This window comes from Nerophis ophidion, linkage group LG09 (assembly GCF_033978795.1).
Source record: "Nerophis ophidion isolate RoL-2023_Sa linkage group LG09, RoL_Noph_v1.0, whole genome shotgun sequence".
NCBI classification, from domain to species: Eukaryota; Metazoa; Chordata; class Actinopteri; order Syngnathiformes; family Syngnathidae; genus Nerophis; species Nerophis ophidion.
In genome coordinates, this window is record NC_084619.1 from 68,312,752 (window position 1) to 68,332,747 (window position 19,996).

Sequence of the window (19,996 nt, forward strand, 5' to 3'; positions counted from 1 at the left end):
TTTCAGTAGGCCTTTAATGCAAGCGGCTGAAGGCGCGCTGGTCCCGGTGCGCGTTGCACACGTCCTGAGCGCACACGTAAAAAAGACACCAGGCGCGGACTCCATTTGTCAACTTAGTTTGACACATTTAAAATGCTAATGGCTCCTTTATTATGTGCTACATCAAATGCAAATGTTGTCTTTTACTGCCGCCAAGTTTGCATTTGCATATCTTATGTCCGTCTCCTTTGCATGCGCCCGACGTGCAGACTGCTAATAAATAACATTAACAAGGCGCCCCCAGAAACACGCCGCCGTAACGCCACTATTAGCCCAGGCGTTTACAGCGAGGCGTTTGGACACGCCGCCATATGCTGGGCCCCGGACCCGGGGACCGCCCACCTTACCTGCAAATGTCAGCCAGACCTGCTGGAACAACATGGCTGCTGCGCACACGCTTTATGTGTGTGTGTGTGTGTGTGTGTGTGTGTGTGTGTGTGTGTGTGTGTGTGTGTGTGTGTTCTTGTATTTCCACCCTTCTTGAGACACCAAGAAGGAAAAGTATATTTCATGTGAGGAGGTGAAGACATAAATCATGCTCCCAATAACATTGCATCTACAAACCCCGTTTCCATATGAGTTGGGAAATGGTGTTAGATGTAAATATAAACAGAATACAATGATTTGCAAATCCTTTTCAACCCATATTCAGTTGAATATGCTACAAAGACAACATATTTGATGTTCAAACTGATAAACATTTTTTTTCTTGCAAATAATCATTAACTTTAGAATTTGATGCCGGCAATACGTGACAAAGAAGTTGGGAAAGGTGGCAATAAATACTGATAAAGTTGAGGAATGCTAATCAAACACTTATTTGGAACATCCCAGAGGTGTGCAGGCTGATTGGGAACAGGTGGGTGCCATGATTGGGTAAGAAGCAGCTTCCCAAAAAATGCTCAGTCTTTCACAAGAAAGGATGGGGCGAGGTACACCCCTTTGTCCACAACTGCGTGAAACAAACAGTTTAAGAACAACATTTCTCAAAGTGCAATTGCAAGAAATTGAGGGATTTCAACATCTACGCTCCATAATATCATCAAAAGGTTCAGAGAATCTGGAGGAATCACTCCACGTAAGCGGCATGGCCAGAAACCAACATTGAAGGACCGTGACCTTCCATCCAGACGGTACTGCATCAAAAACCGACATCAATCTCTAAAGGATATCACCACATGGGCTCAGGAACACTTCAGAAAACCACTGTCACTAAATACAGTTTGCCGCTACATCTGTAAGTGCAAGTTAAAGCTCTACTATGCAAAGCGAAAGCCATTTATCAACAACATCCAGAAACGCCGCCAGCTTCTCTGGGCCCGAGATCATCTAAGATGGACTGATGCAAAGTGGATAAGTGTTCTGTGGTCTGACGAGTCCACATTTTAAATTGTTTTTTGGAAATATTCGACATTGTGTCATCCGGACCAAAGGGGAAGCGAACCATCCAGACTGCTATCGAGGCAAAGATCAAAAGCCAGCATGTGTGATGGTATGGGGGTGCATTAGTGCCCAAGGCATGGGTAACTTACACATCTGTGAAGGCACCATTAATGCTGAAAGGTACATACAGGTTTTGGAACAACATATGCTGCCATCTAAGCGCCGTCTTTTTCATGGACGCCCCTGCTTATTTCAGCAAGACAATGCCAAGCCACGTATTATAACAGCGTCGCTTCATAAAAAAAGAGTGCCGGTACTTTCGTGGCCCGCCTGCAGCCCAGACATGTCTCCCATGGAAAATGTGTGGCGCATTATGAAGCGTAAAATACGACAGCGGAGACCCCGGACTGTTGAACGACTGAAAAAATAATAAATAAATAAATAAACAAATAAAAAAGTACTATCTATCTATCTATCTATCTATCTATCTAAAACAAGAAAGGTAAAGAATTCCACTTTCAAAGCTTCAACAATTAGTTTCCTCAGTTCCCAAACTTTTATTGAGTGTTCTTAAAAGAAAAGGTGATGTAACACAGTGGTGAACATGCCCTTTCCCAACTACTTTGGCACGTGTTGCAGCCATGAAATTCTAAGTTAATGATTTTTTACAAAAAAAAAAAAAGTTAAGAATTTGAACATCAAATATGTTGTTTCTTTAGTGCATTTAACTGAATATGGGTTGAAAAGGATTTGCAAATCATTGTATTCCGTTTATATTTACAAATCCCGTTTCCATATGAGTTGGGAAATTGTGTTAGATGTAAATATAAACAGAATACAATGATTTGCAAATCCTTTTCAACCCATATTCAGTGGTCCCCTCCAAGGTTTCTCATTGTCCCATTGGGTTGAGTTTTTTCTTGCCCTGATGTGGGATCTGAGCCCAGGATGTCATTGTGGCTTGTGTAGCCCTTTGAGAAGTGTTAAATATTGGGAAAAGTGTTAAATCTTGGAAAAGTGTTAAATGTTGGAAAAGTGTTAAATATTGGAAAAGTGTTAAATCTTGGAAAAGTGTTAAATGTTGGAAAAGTGTTAAATGTTGGAAAAGTGTCAAATATTGGAAAAGTGTTAAATATTGGAAAAGTGTTAAATATCGGAAAAGTGTTGAATATTGGAAAAGTGTTGAATATTGGAAAAGTGTTAAATCTTGGAAAAGTGTTAAATCTTGGAAAAGTGTTAAATGTTGGAAAAGTGTTAAATGTTGAAAAAGTGTTGTTGAGGCTCTCCTGTGCACTCCCCCATTCCCACATTTGTCCACAATGGGTGGATTAGGCAGACCTTGTGTGGGGCCACAAAGGAGGATTAGAGCGGCCCCACATATGTCCACTTCAAGCAGGACTATTCACAGTGTGACACCTTCACTTGCCACCAGGAGAGAGCAAAGACTTTTCTGCCATTGGAAAGCACCTTCATGACGACGACTCCTTTGCCGGGACAACAATGCACGCTCTTTAGTCTTCTGCCGGGGGGACCTCCTAGTGGACCTCATGGTGGAGCAGGCCGGAGGATCAGGCAGACTTCAGTTGGGGATTGAGGGACCTGGGTGTGGGGTAGTGGGGGGTCAGGGGGGTGACTACTTGTACAGACAGAAGGACAAAAGGAAGGAGGATAAATTGTTGTGTGCTGCTGTTCCTCCACAAACTCCATCCAGAGAAGACCTACTGTTCCTCCACAAATCTCATCCAAAGACCTGCTGTTCCTCCACAAACTCCATCCAGAGAAGAACTGTCGTTCCTCCACACACCTTATCAAGAGAAGATCTGCTGTTCCTCCACAAACTCCATCCAGAGAAGACCTACTGTTCCTCCACAAACTCCATCCAGAGAAGAACTGCTGTTCCTCCACAAACCTCATCCAGAGAAGACCTGATGTTCCTCCACAAACTCCACCCAGAGAAGACCTGCTGTTCCTCCACAAACTCCACCCAGAGAAGACCTGCTGTTCCTCCACAAACTCCATCCAAAGAAGACCTGCTGTTCCTCCACAAACTCCACCCAGAGAAGACCTGCTGTTCCTCCACAAACTCCATTCAAAGAAGACCTGCTGTTCCTCCACAAACTCCATCCAAAAAAGACCTGCTGTTCCTCCACAAACGTCATCCAGAGAAGACCTGCTGTTCCTCCACAAACTCCATCCAAAAAAGACCTGCTGTTCCTCCACAAACGTCATCCAGAGAAGACCTGCTGTTCCTCCACAAACTCCATCCAGAGAAGACCTGCTGTTCCTCCACAAACTCCACCCAGAGAAGACCTGCTGTTCCTCCAAAAACTCCACCCAGAAAAGACCTGTTGTTCCTCCACAAACTCCACCCAGAGAAGACCTGCTGTTCCTCCAAAAACTCCACCCAGAGAAGACCTGTTGTTCCTCCACAAACTCCACCCAGAGAAGACCTGCTGTTCCTCCACAAACTCCACCCAGAGAAGACCTGCTGTTCCTCCACAAACTCCATCCAGAGAAGACCTGCTGTTCCTCCACAAACTCCATCCAAAAAAGACCTGCTGTTCCTCCACAAACGTCATCCAGAGAAGACCTGCTGTTCCTCCACAAACTCCATCCAGAGAAGACCTGCTGTTCCTCCACAAACTCCACCCAGAGAAGACCTGCTGTTCCTCCAAAAACTCCACCCAGAAAAGACCTGTTGTTCCTCCACAAACTCCACCCAGAGAAGACCTGCTGTTCCTCCAAAAACTCCACCCAGAAAAGACCTGTTGTTCCTCCACAAACTCCACCCAGAGAAGACCTGATGTTCCTCCACAAACTCCACCCAGAGAAGACCTGCTGTTCCTCCACAAACTCCATCCAGAGAAGACCTGCTGTTCCTCCACAAACTCCACCCAGAGAAGACCTGCTGTTCCTCCACAAACTCCATCCAGAGAAGACCTGCTGTTCCTCCACAAACTCCATCCAAAAAAGACCTGCTGTTCCTCCACAAACGTCATCCAGAGAAGACCTGCTGTTCCTCCACAAACTCCATCCAGAGAAGACCTGCTGTTCCTCCACAAACGTCATCCAGAGAAGACCTGCTGTTCCTCCACAAACTCCATCCAGAGAAGACCTGCTGTTCCTCCACAAACTCCACCCAGAGAAGACCTGCTGTTCCTCCAAAAACTCCACCCAGAAAAGACCTGTTGTTCCTCCACAAACTCCACCAGAGAAGACCTGCTGTTCCTCCACAAACTCCATCCAGAGAAGACTTCCGTCTCCCCAGCCACTTGGTCCAGATCCTCCTGGGGGACCCCGGGGCGTTCCCAGGCCAGCCGGGAGACATAGTCTTCTCAACGTGTCCTGGGTCTTCCCCGTGGCCTCCTGCTGGTTGGATGTGCCCTGAACACCTCCCTAGGGAGGAGTTCGGGTGGCATCCTGACCAGATGCCCGAACCGTGTGTGTGAGTGTGTGTGAGTGTGTGTGTGTGTGTGTGTGTGTGTGTGTGTGTGTGTGTGTGTGTGTGTGTGTGTGTGTGTGTGTTTCTAGCCTTTTTGAGACATCAACAAGGAAAAGTTACGCTTTTCTTGCGAAATTGCGACCTTTATTGAGTAAAATTCCAACTTTTATCATAATATTGCACAAATGTTCTGTTTTTCCAGTAAAATTTGGACTTCCATTGAGTAAAATTAATTTTTTTCTGGTGAAATTGTGACCTTTTTCTTGTCAGATTCCAACTCATTTTTCACAACACGCTTTTTTATATTTGCATAACATATATATATATTGTTAATGTTGCAAATACACATTTTTATATAGCTAGGAAGGGTGGCCCATTTTACTCAGGTCTCAAGAAGGTAATAAATACAAGAATGCGTGTGTGTGTGTGTGTGTGTGTGTGTGTGTGTGTGTGTGTGTGTGTGTGTGTGTGTGATGTAATCCCCAGGATATTGTGTAATTGAAGGAAATGCCACGGGCCAATGAAGAGTTAGCAGAGGGCCACAATTGGCCCCCAGGTGCACTTGGAGAACCTAAAGCAGGGGTGTCCAAACTTTTTCCACTGAGGGCCGCACACTGAAAAATCAAAGCAAGCGGGGGCCATTTTCATATGTTTTTATTTCAAAAAACCAATACAATATATGTATCAAAAATATACATTTAGGCCACCACTCAGGCTTGATCCCAGGGACCCCAAAGGGTTTTGGTCCAAAAAATATTTAAAATGTGTCATTATTTTGTATTATTGTTATGCAAGGTTTAAATCTCTAGATCAGTGGTTCTTAACCAGGGTTCGATGGAACCCAAGGGGTTCGGTGAGTCGACCTCAGGTGTTCGGCGGAGGTGAAAACACACCCGACTCATTGTGTAAATACAAACTTCTCCCTGTTGGAATATTACGGATACGGAAACAGCTGACTGATTTGCAGGTGGGTATTTTGTTGTGAGTTTATGCACTGTCTTGGTTTTGTTGTTTGAACAAGGTGATGTTCATGCACGGTTCATTTTGTGCACCAGTAAAAAAAACTTTAGTATGGGGAACATATTCACCATTAATTAGTTGCTTATTAACATGCAAATTAGTAACATAATGTTTCTTACCTATTAAGTACTTATTAATGCCTTATTTGGCATGGCCTTATTATAATCAATCAATGTTTACTTATATAGCCCTAAATCACTAGTGTCTCAAAGGGCTGCACAAACCACCACGAGATCCTCTGTAGGCCCACATAAGGGCAAGGAAAACTCACACCCAGTGGGACATCGGTGACAATAATGACCCAGTGGGACGTCGGTGACAATGATGACTATGAGAACCTTGGAGAGGAGGAAAGCAATGGATGTCGAGCGGGTCTGACATGATACTGTGAAAGTTCAATCCACAATGGATCCAACACAGTCGCGAGAGTCCAGTCCAAAGCGGATCCAACACAGTAGCGAGAGTCCCGTTCACAGCGGAGCCAGCAGGAAACCATCCCAAGCGGAGGCGGACCAGCAGCGCAGAGATGTCCCCAGCTGATACACAGGCGAGCAGTACATGGCCACCGGATCGGACCGGACCCCCTCCACAAGGGAGAGTGGGACATAGAAGAAAAAGAAAAGAAACAGCAGATCAACTGGTCTAAAAAGGGAGTCTATTTAAAGGCTAGAGTATACAAATGAGTTTTAAGGTGAGACTTAAATGCTTCTACTGAGGTGGCATCTCGAACTGTTACCGGGAGGGCATTCCAGAGTACTGGAGCCCGAACGGAAAACGCTCTATAGCCCGCAGACTTTTTTTGGGCTTTGGGAATCACTAACAAGCCGGAGTCCTTTGAACGCAGATTTCTTGCCGGGACATATGGTACAATACAATCGGCAAGATAGGATGGAGCTAGACCGTGTAGTATTTTATACGTAATTAGTAAAACCTTAAAGTCACATCTTAAGTGCACAGGAAGCCAGTGCATAAAACATAAAAAAAACAACCCTAACCCTCTAACCCTGACCCTAACCCTAACTAAATAACTCTAAATTTAGTCTTTATTACTTAGAATATGTTCCCCTAGTGTCCAAATAACTCTAAATTATGTCTTTGTTACTTACAATATGTTCCTCATACTAAAGTGTTACCAAAAACATACAACTTTGTCTTGAATTTGAAAACAAAACAAAAACATTTTATTTTTCACTAAAGAAGGGTTAGATGAATGCGCATATAAAACTGGTGGGGTTCGATACCTCCAACAAAGTTAAGAACCACTGCTCTAGATCAACATTAGGTCTATCAGTCAATATAACGTTATTAAAGATTTAAGTTGTATGCTCTTTTTGTCAAAGAAAACCCTGTTTTGTTATGGAAAAAAAAACACAAAATATGCAGTAGTTTCCCTCCCAATTTTTTTTTTAAAGTGGAATATTTGAGATTATATTATAATTGGAGCCTTAAAAATGTCAACACATAACAACATTGATTTTAATTTATTATTATGTTTTTTAGCAATGACACACAAAAAAATCCAACTAAAATATTGGGGATCCAAAATGGTCCTACTCATTAAACATAAGAAAAAAACAAAAAACATTTTTTTTTTTACTGTTTACTTTAAACACAATCGTCTCCGGATCAACTTCAGATCCATCCGTCAATTATATATATATATATATATATATATATATATATATATATATATATATGGACGGGACTCTCGCTGCTGTCTTGGATCCGCTTGAACTGAACTCTCGCGGCTGTGTTGGAGCCACTATGGATTGAACTTTCACAGTATCATGTTGGACCCGCTCGACATCCATTGCTTTCGGTCCCCTAGAGGGGGGGGGTGGGGGCCCACATCTGAGGTCCTCTCCAAGGTTTCTCATAGTCAGCATTGTCACTGGCGTCCCACTGGATGTGAATTCTCCCTGCCCACTGGGTGTGAGTTTTCCTTGTCCTTTTGTGGGTTCTTCCGAGGATGTTGTAGTCGTAATGATTTGTGCAGTCCTTTGAGACATTTGTGATTTGGGGCTATATAAATAAACATTGATTGATTGATTGATTGATATATATATATATATATATATATATATATATATACGTGTGTGTGTATATCAATCAATCAATCAATGTTTATTTATATAGCCCTAAATCACAAGTGCCTCAAAGGGCTGCACGAACTACAACGACATCCTCAGTAGGGCCCACATAAGGACAAGGAAAAACTCACCCCAGTGGGACGTCGACAATGATGACTATGAGAAACCTTGGAGACCGAAAGCAATGGACGTCGAGCGGATATATATATATATATATATATATATATATATATATATATATATATATATATATTATTTTTTTTTTTTTAGGCCCTTCTTTATAGAAAAAACAACAACTTTGTTTTTTATATGGCAAACACAAAATATGCAACATTTTCCCCCGAAATTATCTCAAAGTGGAATATTTAATGTGACGTCGTTGGAGCCTTGAATAGGTCAATAATTCATCATGACATTGATTTATTATTATTATTTTTTTTTAGTAAACAACAGCTTGCATGGCATGTATTAGAGTAAACATTGCAACATTTTCTAGTCACATTTCACCCGTTTGCTCTTTTATACCACTTTTGAGTTTTTAATTTTTTTTAATCGTATTTTTAGAATGTGCTTAGAGTTGTTAAAAAAAATGACCCGCGGGCCGAAAATGGCCCCCGGGCCGCACTTTGGACCCCCCCTGCCCTAAAGTGTTCTTGGGGGACTGGAAGACGAGGGCCGTGTTCCGAGGTGCGCTCTCCTTCCCCGCAGGCTGTTCTGTGGGAATTGTCCTCCTTTTCCCGCCGGGCGAGATGTCCAGGCGGCCCCCCCTCGGTAGGGCCCACATAAGGGCAAGGAAAAACTCAACCCAGTGGGACGTCGACAATGATGACTATGAGAAACCTTGGAGAGGACTACATATGTGGGCAACTCCCACCCCCCAGGGGACCGAAAGCAATGGATGTGGAGCGGATCTAACATATGTGTATATATATACAGTATATATATATATATATATATATATTATTGTTTTTTGTTGTTGTTTTTTTAGGCCCTTCTTTATAGACAAAAAAACAACTTTGTTTTTTTATATGGCAAACACAAAATATGTAACATTTTCCCCAAAAATATCTCAAAGTGGAATATTTAATCTGACGTCGTTGGAGCCTTGAATAGGTCAATAATTCATCATGACATTGATTTATTATTATTATTTTTTTTTTAGTAAACAACAGCCTGCATGGCAGCTTTGTGTTATTAGAGTAAACATTGCAACATTTTCTTGTTACATTTCATCTGTTTGCTCTTTTATACCACTTTTTATGTCTTTTATTTTTTTAATCGTATTTTTAGAATGTGCTTAGAGTTGTTAAAAAATGGCCCCCGGGCCGCACTTTGGACCCCCCTGCCCTAAAGTGTTCTTGGGGGTACTGGAAGACGAGGGCCGTGTTCCAATTATAGAATTATATGTGGGGCGGCATAGCTCGGTTGGTAGAGTGGCCGTGCCAGCAACTTGAAAGGGTTGCAGGTTCGATTCCCGCGTCTGCCATTCTAGTCACTGCCGTTGTGTCCTTGGGCAAGGCACTTTACCCACCTGCTCCCAGTGCCACCCACACTGGTTTAAATGTAACTTAGATATTGGGTTTCACTATGTAAAGCGCTTTGAGTCACTAGAGAAAAGCGCTATATAAATATACCTCACTTCACTAGAAAAACAACAACTTAGTTTTTTATATGGCAAACACAAAATATGCAACATTTTTCCCCGAAATTAACTCAAAGTGGAATATTTAATGTGACGTCGTTGGAGCCTTGAATAGGTCAATAATTCATCATGACATTGAGTTTGATTTTTTATTTTGTGTTTGTTTTAGTAAACAACAGCCTGCATGACAGCTTTGTGTTATTAGAGTAAACATTGCAACATTTTCTAGTCACATTTCATCCGTTTGCTCTTTTAAACCACCTTTTATGTATTTTATTTTTTTTTTATCGCATTTTTAGAATGTGCTTTGAGTTGTTAAAAAAAATGACCCGCGGGCCGAAAATGGCCCCCGGGCCGCACTTTGGATGTCATGCAGTTCTAACATATATATATATATATATATATATATATATATATATATATATATATATATATATATATATATATATATATACACATATATATATATATACATATATATATATATATAAATATATATATATATATATATATATATATATATATATATATATATATATATATATATATATATATATACATATATATATATATGTATATATGTATGTATATGTATATATATATATATATATATATATATTTATATATATATATATATAATTGTTTTTAGGCTTTTCTTTATAGAAAAAAAACAACAACTTTGTTTTTTATATGCAAACACAAAATTTGCAACATTTCCCCCCCCCAAAAAATCTCAAAGTGGAATATTTAATGTGACGTGTTGGAGCTTTGAATAAGTCAATAATTCATCATGACGTTGATTTTGATTTATTATTATTATTTTAGTAAACAACAGCCTGCATGGCAGCTTTGTGTTATTAGAGTAAACATTGCAATATTTTATTTCACCCGTTTGCCCTTTTATACCACTTTTAATGTATTTTTTTCCCCTAATCGTATTTTTAGAATGTGCTTAGAGTTGTTAAAAAATGGCCCCCGTGCCGCACTTTGGACCCCCCTGCCCTAAAGTGTTCTTGGGGGTACTGGAAGACGAGGGCCGTGTTCCAATTATAGAATTATATGTGGGGCGGCATAGCTCGGTTGGTAGAGTGGCCGTGCCAGCAACTTGAAAGGGTTGCAGGTTCGATTCCCGCGTCCGCCATTCTAGTCACTGCCGTTGTGTCCTTGGGCAAGGCACTTTACCCACCTGCTCCCAGTGCCACCCACACTGGTTTAAATGTAACTTAGATATTGGGTTTCACTATGTAAAGCGCTTTGAGTCACTAGAGAAAAGCGCTATATAAATATACCTCACTTCACTAGAAAAACAACAACTTAGTTTTTTATATGGCAAACACAAAATATGCAACATTTTTCCCCGAAATTATCTCAAAGTGGAATATTTAATGTGACGTCGTTGGAGCCTTGAATAGGTCAATAATTCATCATGACATTGATTTTTATTTTTTATTTTGTGTTTGTTTTATTAAACAACAGCCTGCATGACAGCTTTGTGTTATTAGAGTAAACATTGCAACATTTTCTTGTCACATTTCATCCGTTTGCTCTTTTATACCACCTTTTATGTATTTTATTTTTTTTTATCGCATTTTTAGAATGTGCTTAGAGTTGTTGAAAAAAATGACCCGCGGGCCGAAAATGGCCCCCGGGCCGCACTTTGGATGTCGTGCAGATCTGACATATATATATATATACATATATATATATATATATATATATATATATATATATATATATATATATATATATATATAATTGTTTTTTGTTTTGTTTTTTTAGGCTTTTCTTTATAGAAAAAAAAAAAAAACTTTGTTTTTTATATGCAAACACAAAATATGCAACATTTCCCCCCCCAAAAATCTCAAAGTGGAATATTTAATGTGACGTGTTGTATCGTGATATTTATATAGCGCTTTTCTCAAGTGACTCAAAGCGCTTTACATAGTGACACCCAATATCTAAGTTACATTTAAACCAGTGTGGGTGGCACTGGGAGCAGGTGGGTAAAGTGTCTTGCCCAAGGACACAGCGTCAGTAACTAGGATGGCACAAGCGGGAATCGAACCTGCAACCCTCAAGTTGCTGACACGGCCACTCTACCAACCGAGCTATGCCGCCGTGTTGGAGCTTTGAATAAGTCAATAATTCATCATGACATTGATTTTGATTTATTATTATTTTTTTTTAGTAAACAACAGCCTGCATGGCAGCTTTGTGTTATTAGAGTAAACATTGCAACATTTTATTTCACCCGTTTGCCCTTTTATACCACTTTTAATGTATTTTTCCCCCCTAATCGTATTTTTAGAATGTGCTTAGAGTTGTTAAAAAAATGACCCCCGGGCCAAAAATGGCCCCCGTGCCGCACTTTGGACCCCCTGCCCTAAAGTGTTCTTGGGGGACTGGAAGACGAGGGCCGTGTTCCGAGCTGCGCTCTCCTTCCCCGCAGGCTGTTCTGTGGGAATTGTCCTGACTTTCCCGCCGAGCGAGATGTCCAGGCGGCCCCCCGCCGCCCGCGTGAAAAAAAAAAGAGCGCGCCGACGGCCGCCTGAGGCTCTGCGTGAGAGGGAAAGTGTCTCTCGCCCCCCCGCCGGCTTGCCCACAATGGCGGGTCAGCGGGACGGTCCAAGCCGCCCACCCCTTCCTCCCGAAGAGGCGCGTCCTCCCGCTCGCGGCCGCTATAAAGAGGCGGGGGAGAGAGCGCCGTCACGGAGGATGCACGCCAGCGGCCGCCGGGCAGGGAGGCGCTAAGTGAAGAGAAAGTGAAAGTGAGGGAGGGCGAGAGAGGAGGCCCGGGACATAAAATGCATTCCGACTCCAACCCCAGCAGCAGAGCCTCCTCCCCGGACATGGACGCTATGTTCCTCCGAGAGCATCTCCACTTCCAGCAACACCCGGTTTCCTCCTCCACGCAGGGCGGACTCCAGACGTCCGAAGCCAAGTCCACATCTCCCGCGGGCAGCAGCAGCAGCAGCGGCGGCAGCAGCAGCAGCGGCGGCGGCAACAAGTACAAGCTGAAGAAGCAGGTGACGGAGGAGGAAATGTTCCAGCTGCGCCTGAAGATCAACGGCCGGGAGAGGAAGCGCATGCACGACCTCAACCTGGCCATGGACGGCCTGCGGGAGGTGATGCCCTACGCGCACGGACCCTCCGTCCGGAAGCTGTCCAAGATCGCCACGCTGCTCCTGGCCCGGAACTACATCCTCATGCTCAACAGCTCCCTGGACGAGATGAAGCGCCTGCTGGGTGAGATCTACGGCGGGCAGCACTCGGCCTTCCACTGCGGGCCCGCCGGGCACCAGGTGCACCCCCACCCCCTCCTCTCCTCCGCCGCCGCCACCTCCTCCACCTCCTCCGCCCTGCCGACTCTCGCCTCCATCCGGGCCCCTCACCCCCTCATGAAGGGATCCCCGGCGGCGCCCCCGAGTCTGCAGCTGGGCTCCGGCTTCCAGCACTGGGCCGGACTGCCGTGTCCGTGCGCCATCTGCCAGGTGCCGCCTCCTCCGCCTCCTCCTCCGCCCCACATCTCCATCGCCTCCTCCGGCCTCACCAGACTGAGCGGGGAGGCCAAGGAGGCCATGAAATGATCCTCCCGCCCCGCAGGGCTACATACCTCAGGGGTGTCCAAACTTTTTCCTCACGGAAAAATTTCAGCATGCGGGGAACATTTTCAAAGCATAACAAAATATATGGATTTTTTTTTTTTTAATCCTTAGGGCTCCTGGGGAACATAGAGTCACTAAAATGTTAACAATAAGTCAAATTATTATTATTTTTTTAAATTTAATGCTTAGAGTAAATCTCTATATCAGGGGTCGGGAACCTTTTTTGGCTGCGTGCATTTTTAACCTTCGACCCGTTTTAGTTTTTAAATGCATAAAAACACCACATACATTTATTTTATTTTTTTTGCATCAAAGCTTTTTGACTTTGTCAGGAACATCTTTGTCAACAAAATAAAACATTTTAATTTGTTTCACTAAATTATAAAATGCTCTGGTAGAAATTATGCCCTTGGTGTTGTTAGGGTCGGTTTCGACCCAGTTATAAAAATAAGATGATAAAGCAATGATAAGAGCCAAAACTGAACACACTGACAGCCAGCTCCTCTCCCAATCATGTGAGCTTTAGTGGATTCTCATTTTACCTTGTTATCCTGTACAAAAACAAACAAAAGACGGACACTAAAAGTGTCACTTTTTGCCACTCTGATTTTGTTTTTTTATTAGTTTTGGAACTAGTAATCCATTTCTCTTGATTTCATTTGCTTGTTTGTTTGATGTTGGATTTCTGTTGCTGAAAAAAATACTTTTTAGCCTTTTTCTTGAAGTAAATATATATGGGTCGAAATTGACCCGTAACACCATAGATGTTACTATAGTTAAAATTCTTAAAATGAAAAAATAAATAAAACACATTTATTTAAGAGATGTGTTCTAATACCCCTTAGTAATAGTTAGGTAACACAACAACCTTTTTTTTATGTATATGATTCTCTTGAGGTTCGTTTTACCATTTTTAAAAATTGAAATCGAGGGGTATACTGACAAAAAAAAGGCCCAATGGCCCAAACCAAAAATATTAAAACCAATATTTTCAAGGATAAGGAAGCCTAACGAGGTAACCAAGAGATGAGAAACAAATTTGGATGATAGATCATTGTTTTTAGTGTATTTTACAGCTGATTTAAGACATGGGTCAAAACCAACCCGTTAACATAAGAGATGGTAACAGAAAGCTAACACAAGAGGAAGGTTAAGTAACGTCAACATTTTTGGAGTACAATAACTCTTATATTCTTTTTAATAACATTTTTATTCTGAAGCCGACCAATAATAAATAGAATACTTCTTAGCATTAATGCGCCTTCTTGAACAGATGCGTTAGAACAGTGGTCCCCAACCACCGGGCTGCGGTGAATAATTTTGATTTAAAAATAATAATAATAAAAAAATATATATATTTTGTTTTTTATTTTATTTTTTATTTTTTATTAAATCAACATAAAAAACACAATATACACTTACAATTAGTGCACCAACCACAAAAACCTCAACTTTTCATGACAAAAACGTCCCTTTTTCCTGACAAATTATTAAGCGTTGACCGGTCCTCGGATACAAAAAGGTTGGGGACCACTGCGTTAGAAAACGAATGGATTGATTAAAATGCAGGAGAATTTTTTGTATTTTGAACATTATTTTTTAACTCCGATTACCAGTGGAAATATTAATTTCTTATCCTGTTAAGCAATGTCAGCTAAGATTAATCTGAGAGCCAAATGCATCCATCTGGCTCCAGAGCCATAGGTTCCCTGCTCTATATCAACTTGAGGTTGATATAGAGTAAAACAAATAAGGTTTTGTGCCTTTTCTGTCAAAGACAACTTTGTTTTTTATATTAAAACTGAAATATGCATGAATTAAGATCAGTGGTTCTTAACGTGGGTTCGGTCAGTCGGCCTCAGCGGTTCGTCCAAACCTGACTAAATAACAAGTTCCATGATTTATTATTATAATCAAATGACAGCTATCATTTCCATCAGAATATTTTCTATTATAAGTGTTTTGGCACACTTACAATGACAAAATAAACAACATTGTTTTTCATGGGGTTGGAAAATAATTTGTACCCCTTTCAGATATCACATTCAGGTCCCGCTAAAACATTCACATGTTGCACAATGAGATGTAAACATGTGTACATTCCTGTAACTTTCTGTTTGTAAAATAGTATTTCTTTAATATAGTAACATCATTAAATTAAGAAAAAAACATTGTATTTTTCACTAAAGAAGGGTTCGGTGGATGCTTATATGAAACTGGCGGGGTTCGGTACCTCCAATAAGGTTAAGAACCACTGATTTAGGTAGAAAGATATTGATTCCCTTCAGGAGAGTTCCTTTATTCAGCAATTAAATCATGCAGGACACCATTGATTTGAATTATTTAATATTTTGGAGTAATCACAGTGAAAAGTTAAATAAAATCCTACTAAATATATTTGAGATCCGAAAGCTCCCCCACTCATAAAGTGATGCATTTTTATTAGTTATTTTTTTTTAAACTTTTAACACTTAAATTTCAAGATCAACTCCCGATATATCCGTCGATTTTAAGTTGGAACTATTATTTTGTTGGTTTTGTGCTCTTTTGTCAGAACTTTGATGTTTTCATATGGCAACCCCACAACACATGCTATATTTTTTCCACGTAAAGCATTTTAAAGTGATAATTTTTAAGTAATAATGGATTTTTTTGTGTTTTTTTTTTAGCAATGGGGAAAAAAAGAAAATAAAGACAAAAGGGAAAAAAAACTGCCTGCATGGCAGCTTTGTATCAACATTGCCACTTTTTCTCTTTAGATTTCACCTCATTCTACTTTTTTTTTTTTATGTTTTCTATTTTTTAATTTTTGCAATATTATCAATTTTGCAATTTTTGCAGAATGTGCGACGGGCCGGTAAACGATTAGCTGCGGGCTGCACTTTGGACACCCCTGACATACCTGCTGGTCTACTTGCTGGTGTACATATTTGCTGGTGTACATAGTTGCTGGTGTACATAGTCCTGCATGTTTGCGCCCCGTGGGCCCAAAGACACGACGTGTCCGTGTCCTCCGCAGAGGACATTCAGTGAGAGACTAAAAATGTCGACGTCCTCCACAGAGGACATCCAGTGAGAAACTAAAAATGTCGACGTCCTCCACAGAGGACATCCGGGGAGAGACTGATGTCCTCCACACAGGACATTAAGTGAGTGACTAAAAAGATGAGGCTTTGTGTTTGTATGTGAAGATGAACAGCCGCTGCTCTTCACCTGCATGTTTGCTTGAAAGAAGAACTTGTTTATTTTTGTACATTGTCCATGAAATATTTATTATTCAAGCGGAGACGTTTCAATAAAGTCTCTGATGAAGATCGACTGTCTTCTGCTTTCATTCCATTAATGACAACCATCGTTTACTTGAGGACCTTCAGAAATAAAAGTTCATTTCAGCCTTTCAACTTCAAATGTGAAACTAAACATTTGGTCATTTTGACGATCGTCGTTTACTCAAAATGTTCAGAATAGGAGGTTTTTTTTAAATCTGCAAAACATGAAAATTATGTTTTCTTTTATTTTGTTACAACAAGACACAATCAATAAAATTATGTTTTATTTTACTTTTTTACAAGAAAATCAATAAAATTGTTTTCTTTTATTTTGTTACAACCAGACATAATCAATACAATTATGTTTTCTCTTTTTTGTTATAGGACAATCAATAAAATAGTTTTCTTTTATTTTGTTACAACAAGGCAATCAATAAAATGCTTTATTTTATTTTGTTACAACAAGACAATGAATACAATTATGTTTTATTTTATTTTGTTACAACGAGACATAATCAATACAATTATGTTTTGTTTTATTTTGTTACAAGACATAATCAATACAATTATGTTTTATTTTACTTTCTTACAAGAAAATCAATACAATTATTTTCTTTTATTTTGTTACAACCAGACATAATCAATACAATTATGTTTTCTTTTTTTTTGTTACAGGACAATCAATAAAATATTTTTCTTTTATTTTGTTACAACAAGACAATCAATATAATGTTGTATTTTATTTTGTTACAACAAGACAATCAATACAATTATGTTTTATTTTATTTTGTTACAACAAGACATAATCAATACAATTAAGTTTTATTTTATTTTGTTACAACAAGACAACCAATAAAATGTTTTCTTTTATTTTGTTACAACACGACATAATCAATCAAATGTTTTGCTACGAGACAATCAATAGAATTATGTTTTCTTTCATTCTCTTACAAGACACAATCAATAAAATGTTTTGTTTTATTTTGTAACAACAAGACATAATTAATATAATTGTTTTATCTTATTTTGTTACAACAAGACAACCAAACAAATGTTTTCTTTTATTTTGTTACAACACAACATCCATCCATCCATCCATTTCTACCGCTTACAACATAATCAATCAAATGTTTTCTTTTATTTTGCTACAAGACAATCAATAGAATTATGTTTTCTTTCATTCTCTTACAAGACACAATCAATAAAATGTTTTGTTTTATTTTGTTACAACAAGACATAATTAATACAATTGTTTTATTTTATTTTGTTACAACAAGACATAATCAATACAATTGTTTTATTTTATTTTGTTACAACAAGACATAAACAATACAATTATTTTTATTTTTATTTTGTTACAACAAGAAAATCAATAAAATGTTTTCTTTTATTTTGTTGCAACAAGGCAATCAATACAATTGTTTTCTTTTATTTTGTTATGAGACACAATCAGTAAAATTTTTTATTTTATTTTGTTACAAGACGTAATCAATACAATTATGTTTTCTTTTATTTTGTACAAAAAGACAATCAATAAAATGTTTTCATTTATTTTGTTACAACACAACATAATCAATCAAATGTTTTCTTTTATTTTGTTACAACACGACAAAATCAATAAAATGTTTTCTTTACTTTGTTACAACAAGACATAACAGATCAAATGTTTTACTTAATTTAGTTTCAAGACAATGAATAAAATGTTTTCTTTTATTTTGTTACAACAAAACAATCAATAAAATGATGTCTTCTTTTATTTTGTTACAAGATATAATCAATAAAATTATGTTATCTTTTGTTCCAATCATTTAGGTAGCAAACAATAACACCAAAAATAAGTCTTAAAAGATCATGAGTTGCATGAGCCTCATCTTGTGTTACTTTCACTTTCTACATTTACTTTCAATTTCTACTTTTACTTTCACTTAGTATATTTAATTTCAACTTTCTACATTTACTTTCACTTTCTACATTTAATTACAACTTTATACATTTACTTTCACTTTCTACATTTAATTACAATGTTGTAGATTTACTTTCACTTTGGACATTTACTTTAACTTTCTACATTTACTTTCACTTTGTACATTTACTTTCACTTTCATCCATCCATCCATCTCCTCCCGCTTATTCCCTATGAGGGTGGCGGGGGTGCTGGTGCCTATCTCAGCTACAATTGGGTGGAAGGCGGTGTACACCCTGGACAAGTCGCCATCTCATCGCAGGGCCAACACAGATGGACGGACAACATTCACACTCACAAACTTCGTACATTTAATTACAACTTAATACATTTACTTTCGTTTTGCACATTTAATTACAATTTTGTACATTTGCTTTCACTTTGTACATTTGATTACAACTTTGTGCATTTACTTTCACTTTTGTACATTTGATTACAACTTCGTTCATTTACTTTCACTTTGTACATTTCATTACAATAGTGTACCTTTACTTTCAATTTGTACATTTTCTTTCATTTTGTACATTTAATTACAATTTTGTACATTTTACTTTCACTTTGAACATTTAATTTAACTTCTACATTTAATTACAATTGTGTACCTTTACTTTCACTTTGTGCAATTGATTACAACTTTGTTCATTTACTTTCACTTTGTACATTTAATCACAACTTTGTATATTTACTTTGACTTTGTACATTTGATGACAACGTTGCTCATTTACTTTCACTTTGTACATTTAATTGCAATTGTGCACCTTTACTTTCAATTTGTACATTTGTCTTCATTTTGTGCATTTAATTACAATTTTGTACATTTTACTTTCACTTTGTACATTTAATTACAATTGTGCACCTATACTTTCAATTTGTACATTTATCTTCATTTTGTACATTTAATTACAATTTTGTACATTTTACTTTCACTTTGTAAATTTAATTTCACTTTGAACATTTACTTTCACTTCTACATTTAATTACAATTGTGTACCTTTACTTACACTTTGTACATTTATTTTCATTTTCTACATTTAATTACATTTTTTTTTTTTTTTACATTTAATCACAACTTTTGCACCACTTTCTAATTGATTGACTTTCACTTCGTTTCACGCCCGGACATAAACACCAGAGGAAGGTTTTAATTGTTTTAAAATGTGCTCCATAATAATAATTTCTCATATATATATTTATTTTCATGTGCAATTCGTGCATTAATTAAAAAAAAAAACATTACCTCGGATACTTAATCCATTCTCTCTAATCAGATGTTAAGTGAATTAATGTAGGTGGAATCATAATTGATGCTGTTTAATATATGTTGTTTTTTTTTACCGCTTGTCCCTTAGAGCCAAGCTTAAATCCAACATAAATCAACAAACAATTGCACAATAATTGTGATGGTAAAACGGAGCAGCGTGCAGTTTGTCTGCAGGGTCCCCAGGGTGCACCCCCATGTTTGTGTTTGTGCAGATTACAAGATAATTGTCCACGCGGGACCAAGACATCACAGGCCGGCGGCGGGATTACACCATGCTGAGGA

General features: G+C 38.8%; 2 protein-coding genes across 2 annotated transcripts; both read left to right on the plus strand.

The window, feature by feature from the left end:
- Positions 1-2,969: 2,969 nt before the first annotated feature.
- LOC133558731 (uncharacterized protein DKFZp434B061-like) lies at positions 2,970-12,367 on the plus strand. The gene is made up of 3 exons (XM_061909882.1): positions 2,970-3,032; positions 3,134-4,697; positions 12,066-12,367. The coding sequence occupies exons 1-3, from the start codon at positions 2,970-2,972 to the stop codon at positions 12,365-12,367; spliced, it is 1,929 nt and encodes a 642-aa protein (XP_061765866.1).
- Positions 12,368-12,420: 53 nt separating this feature from the next.
- olig3 (oligodendrocyte transcription factor 3) lies at positions 12,421-14,473 on the plus strand. The gene has a single exon (XM_061911660.1). The coding sequence runs from the start codon at positions 12,421-12,423 to the stop codon at positions 13,201-13,203; it is 783 nt and encodes a 260-aa protein (XP_061767644.1). The 3' UTR covers positions 13,204-14,473.
- The last annotated feature ends 5,523 nt before the right edge of the window (positions 14,474-19,996 follow it).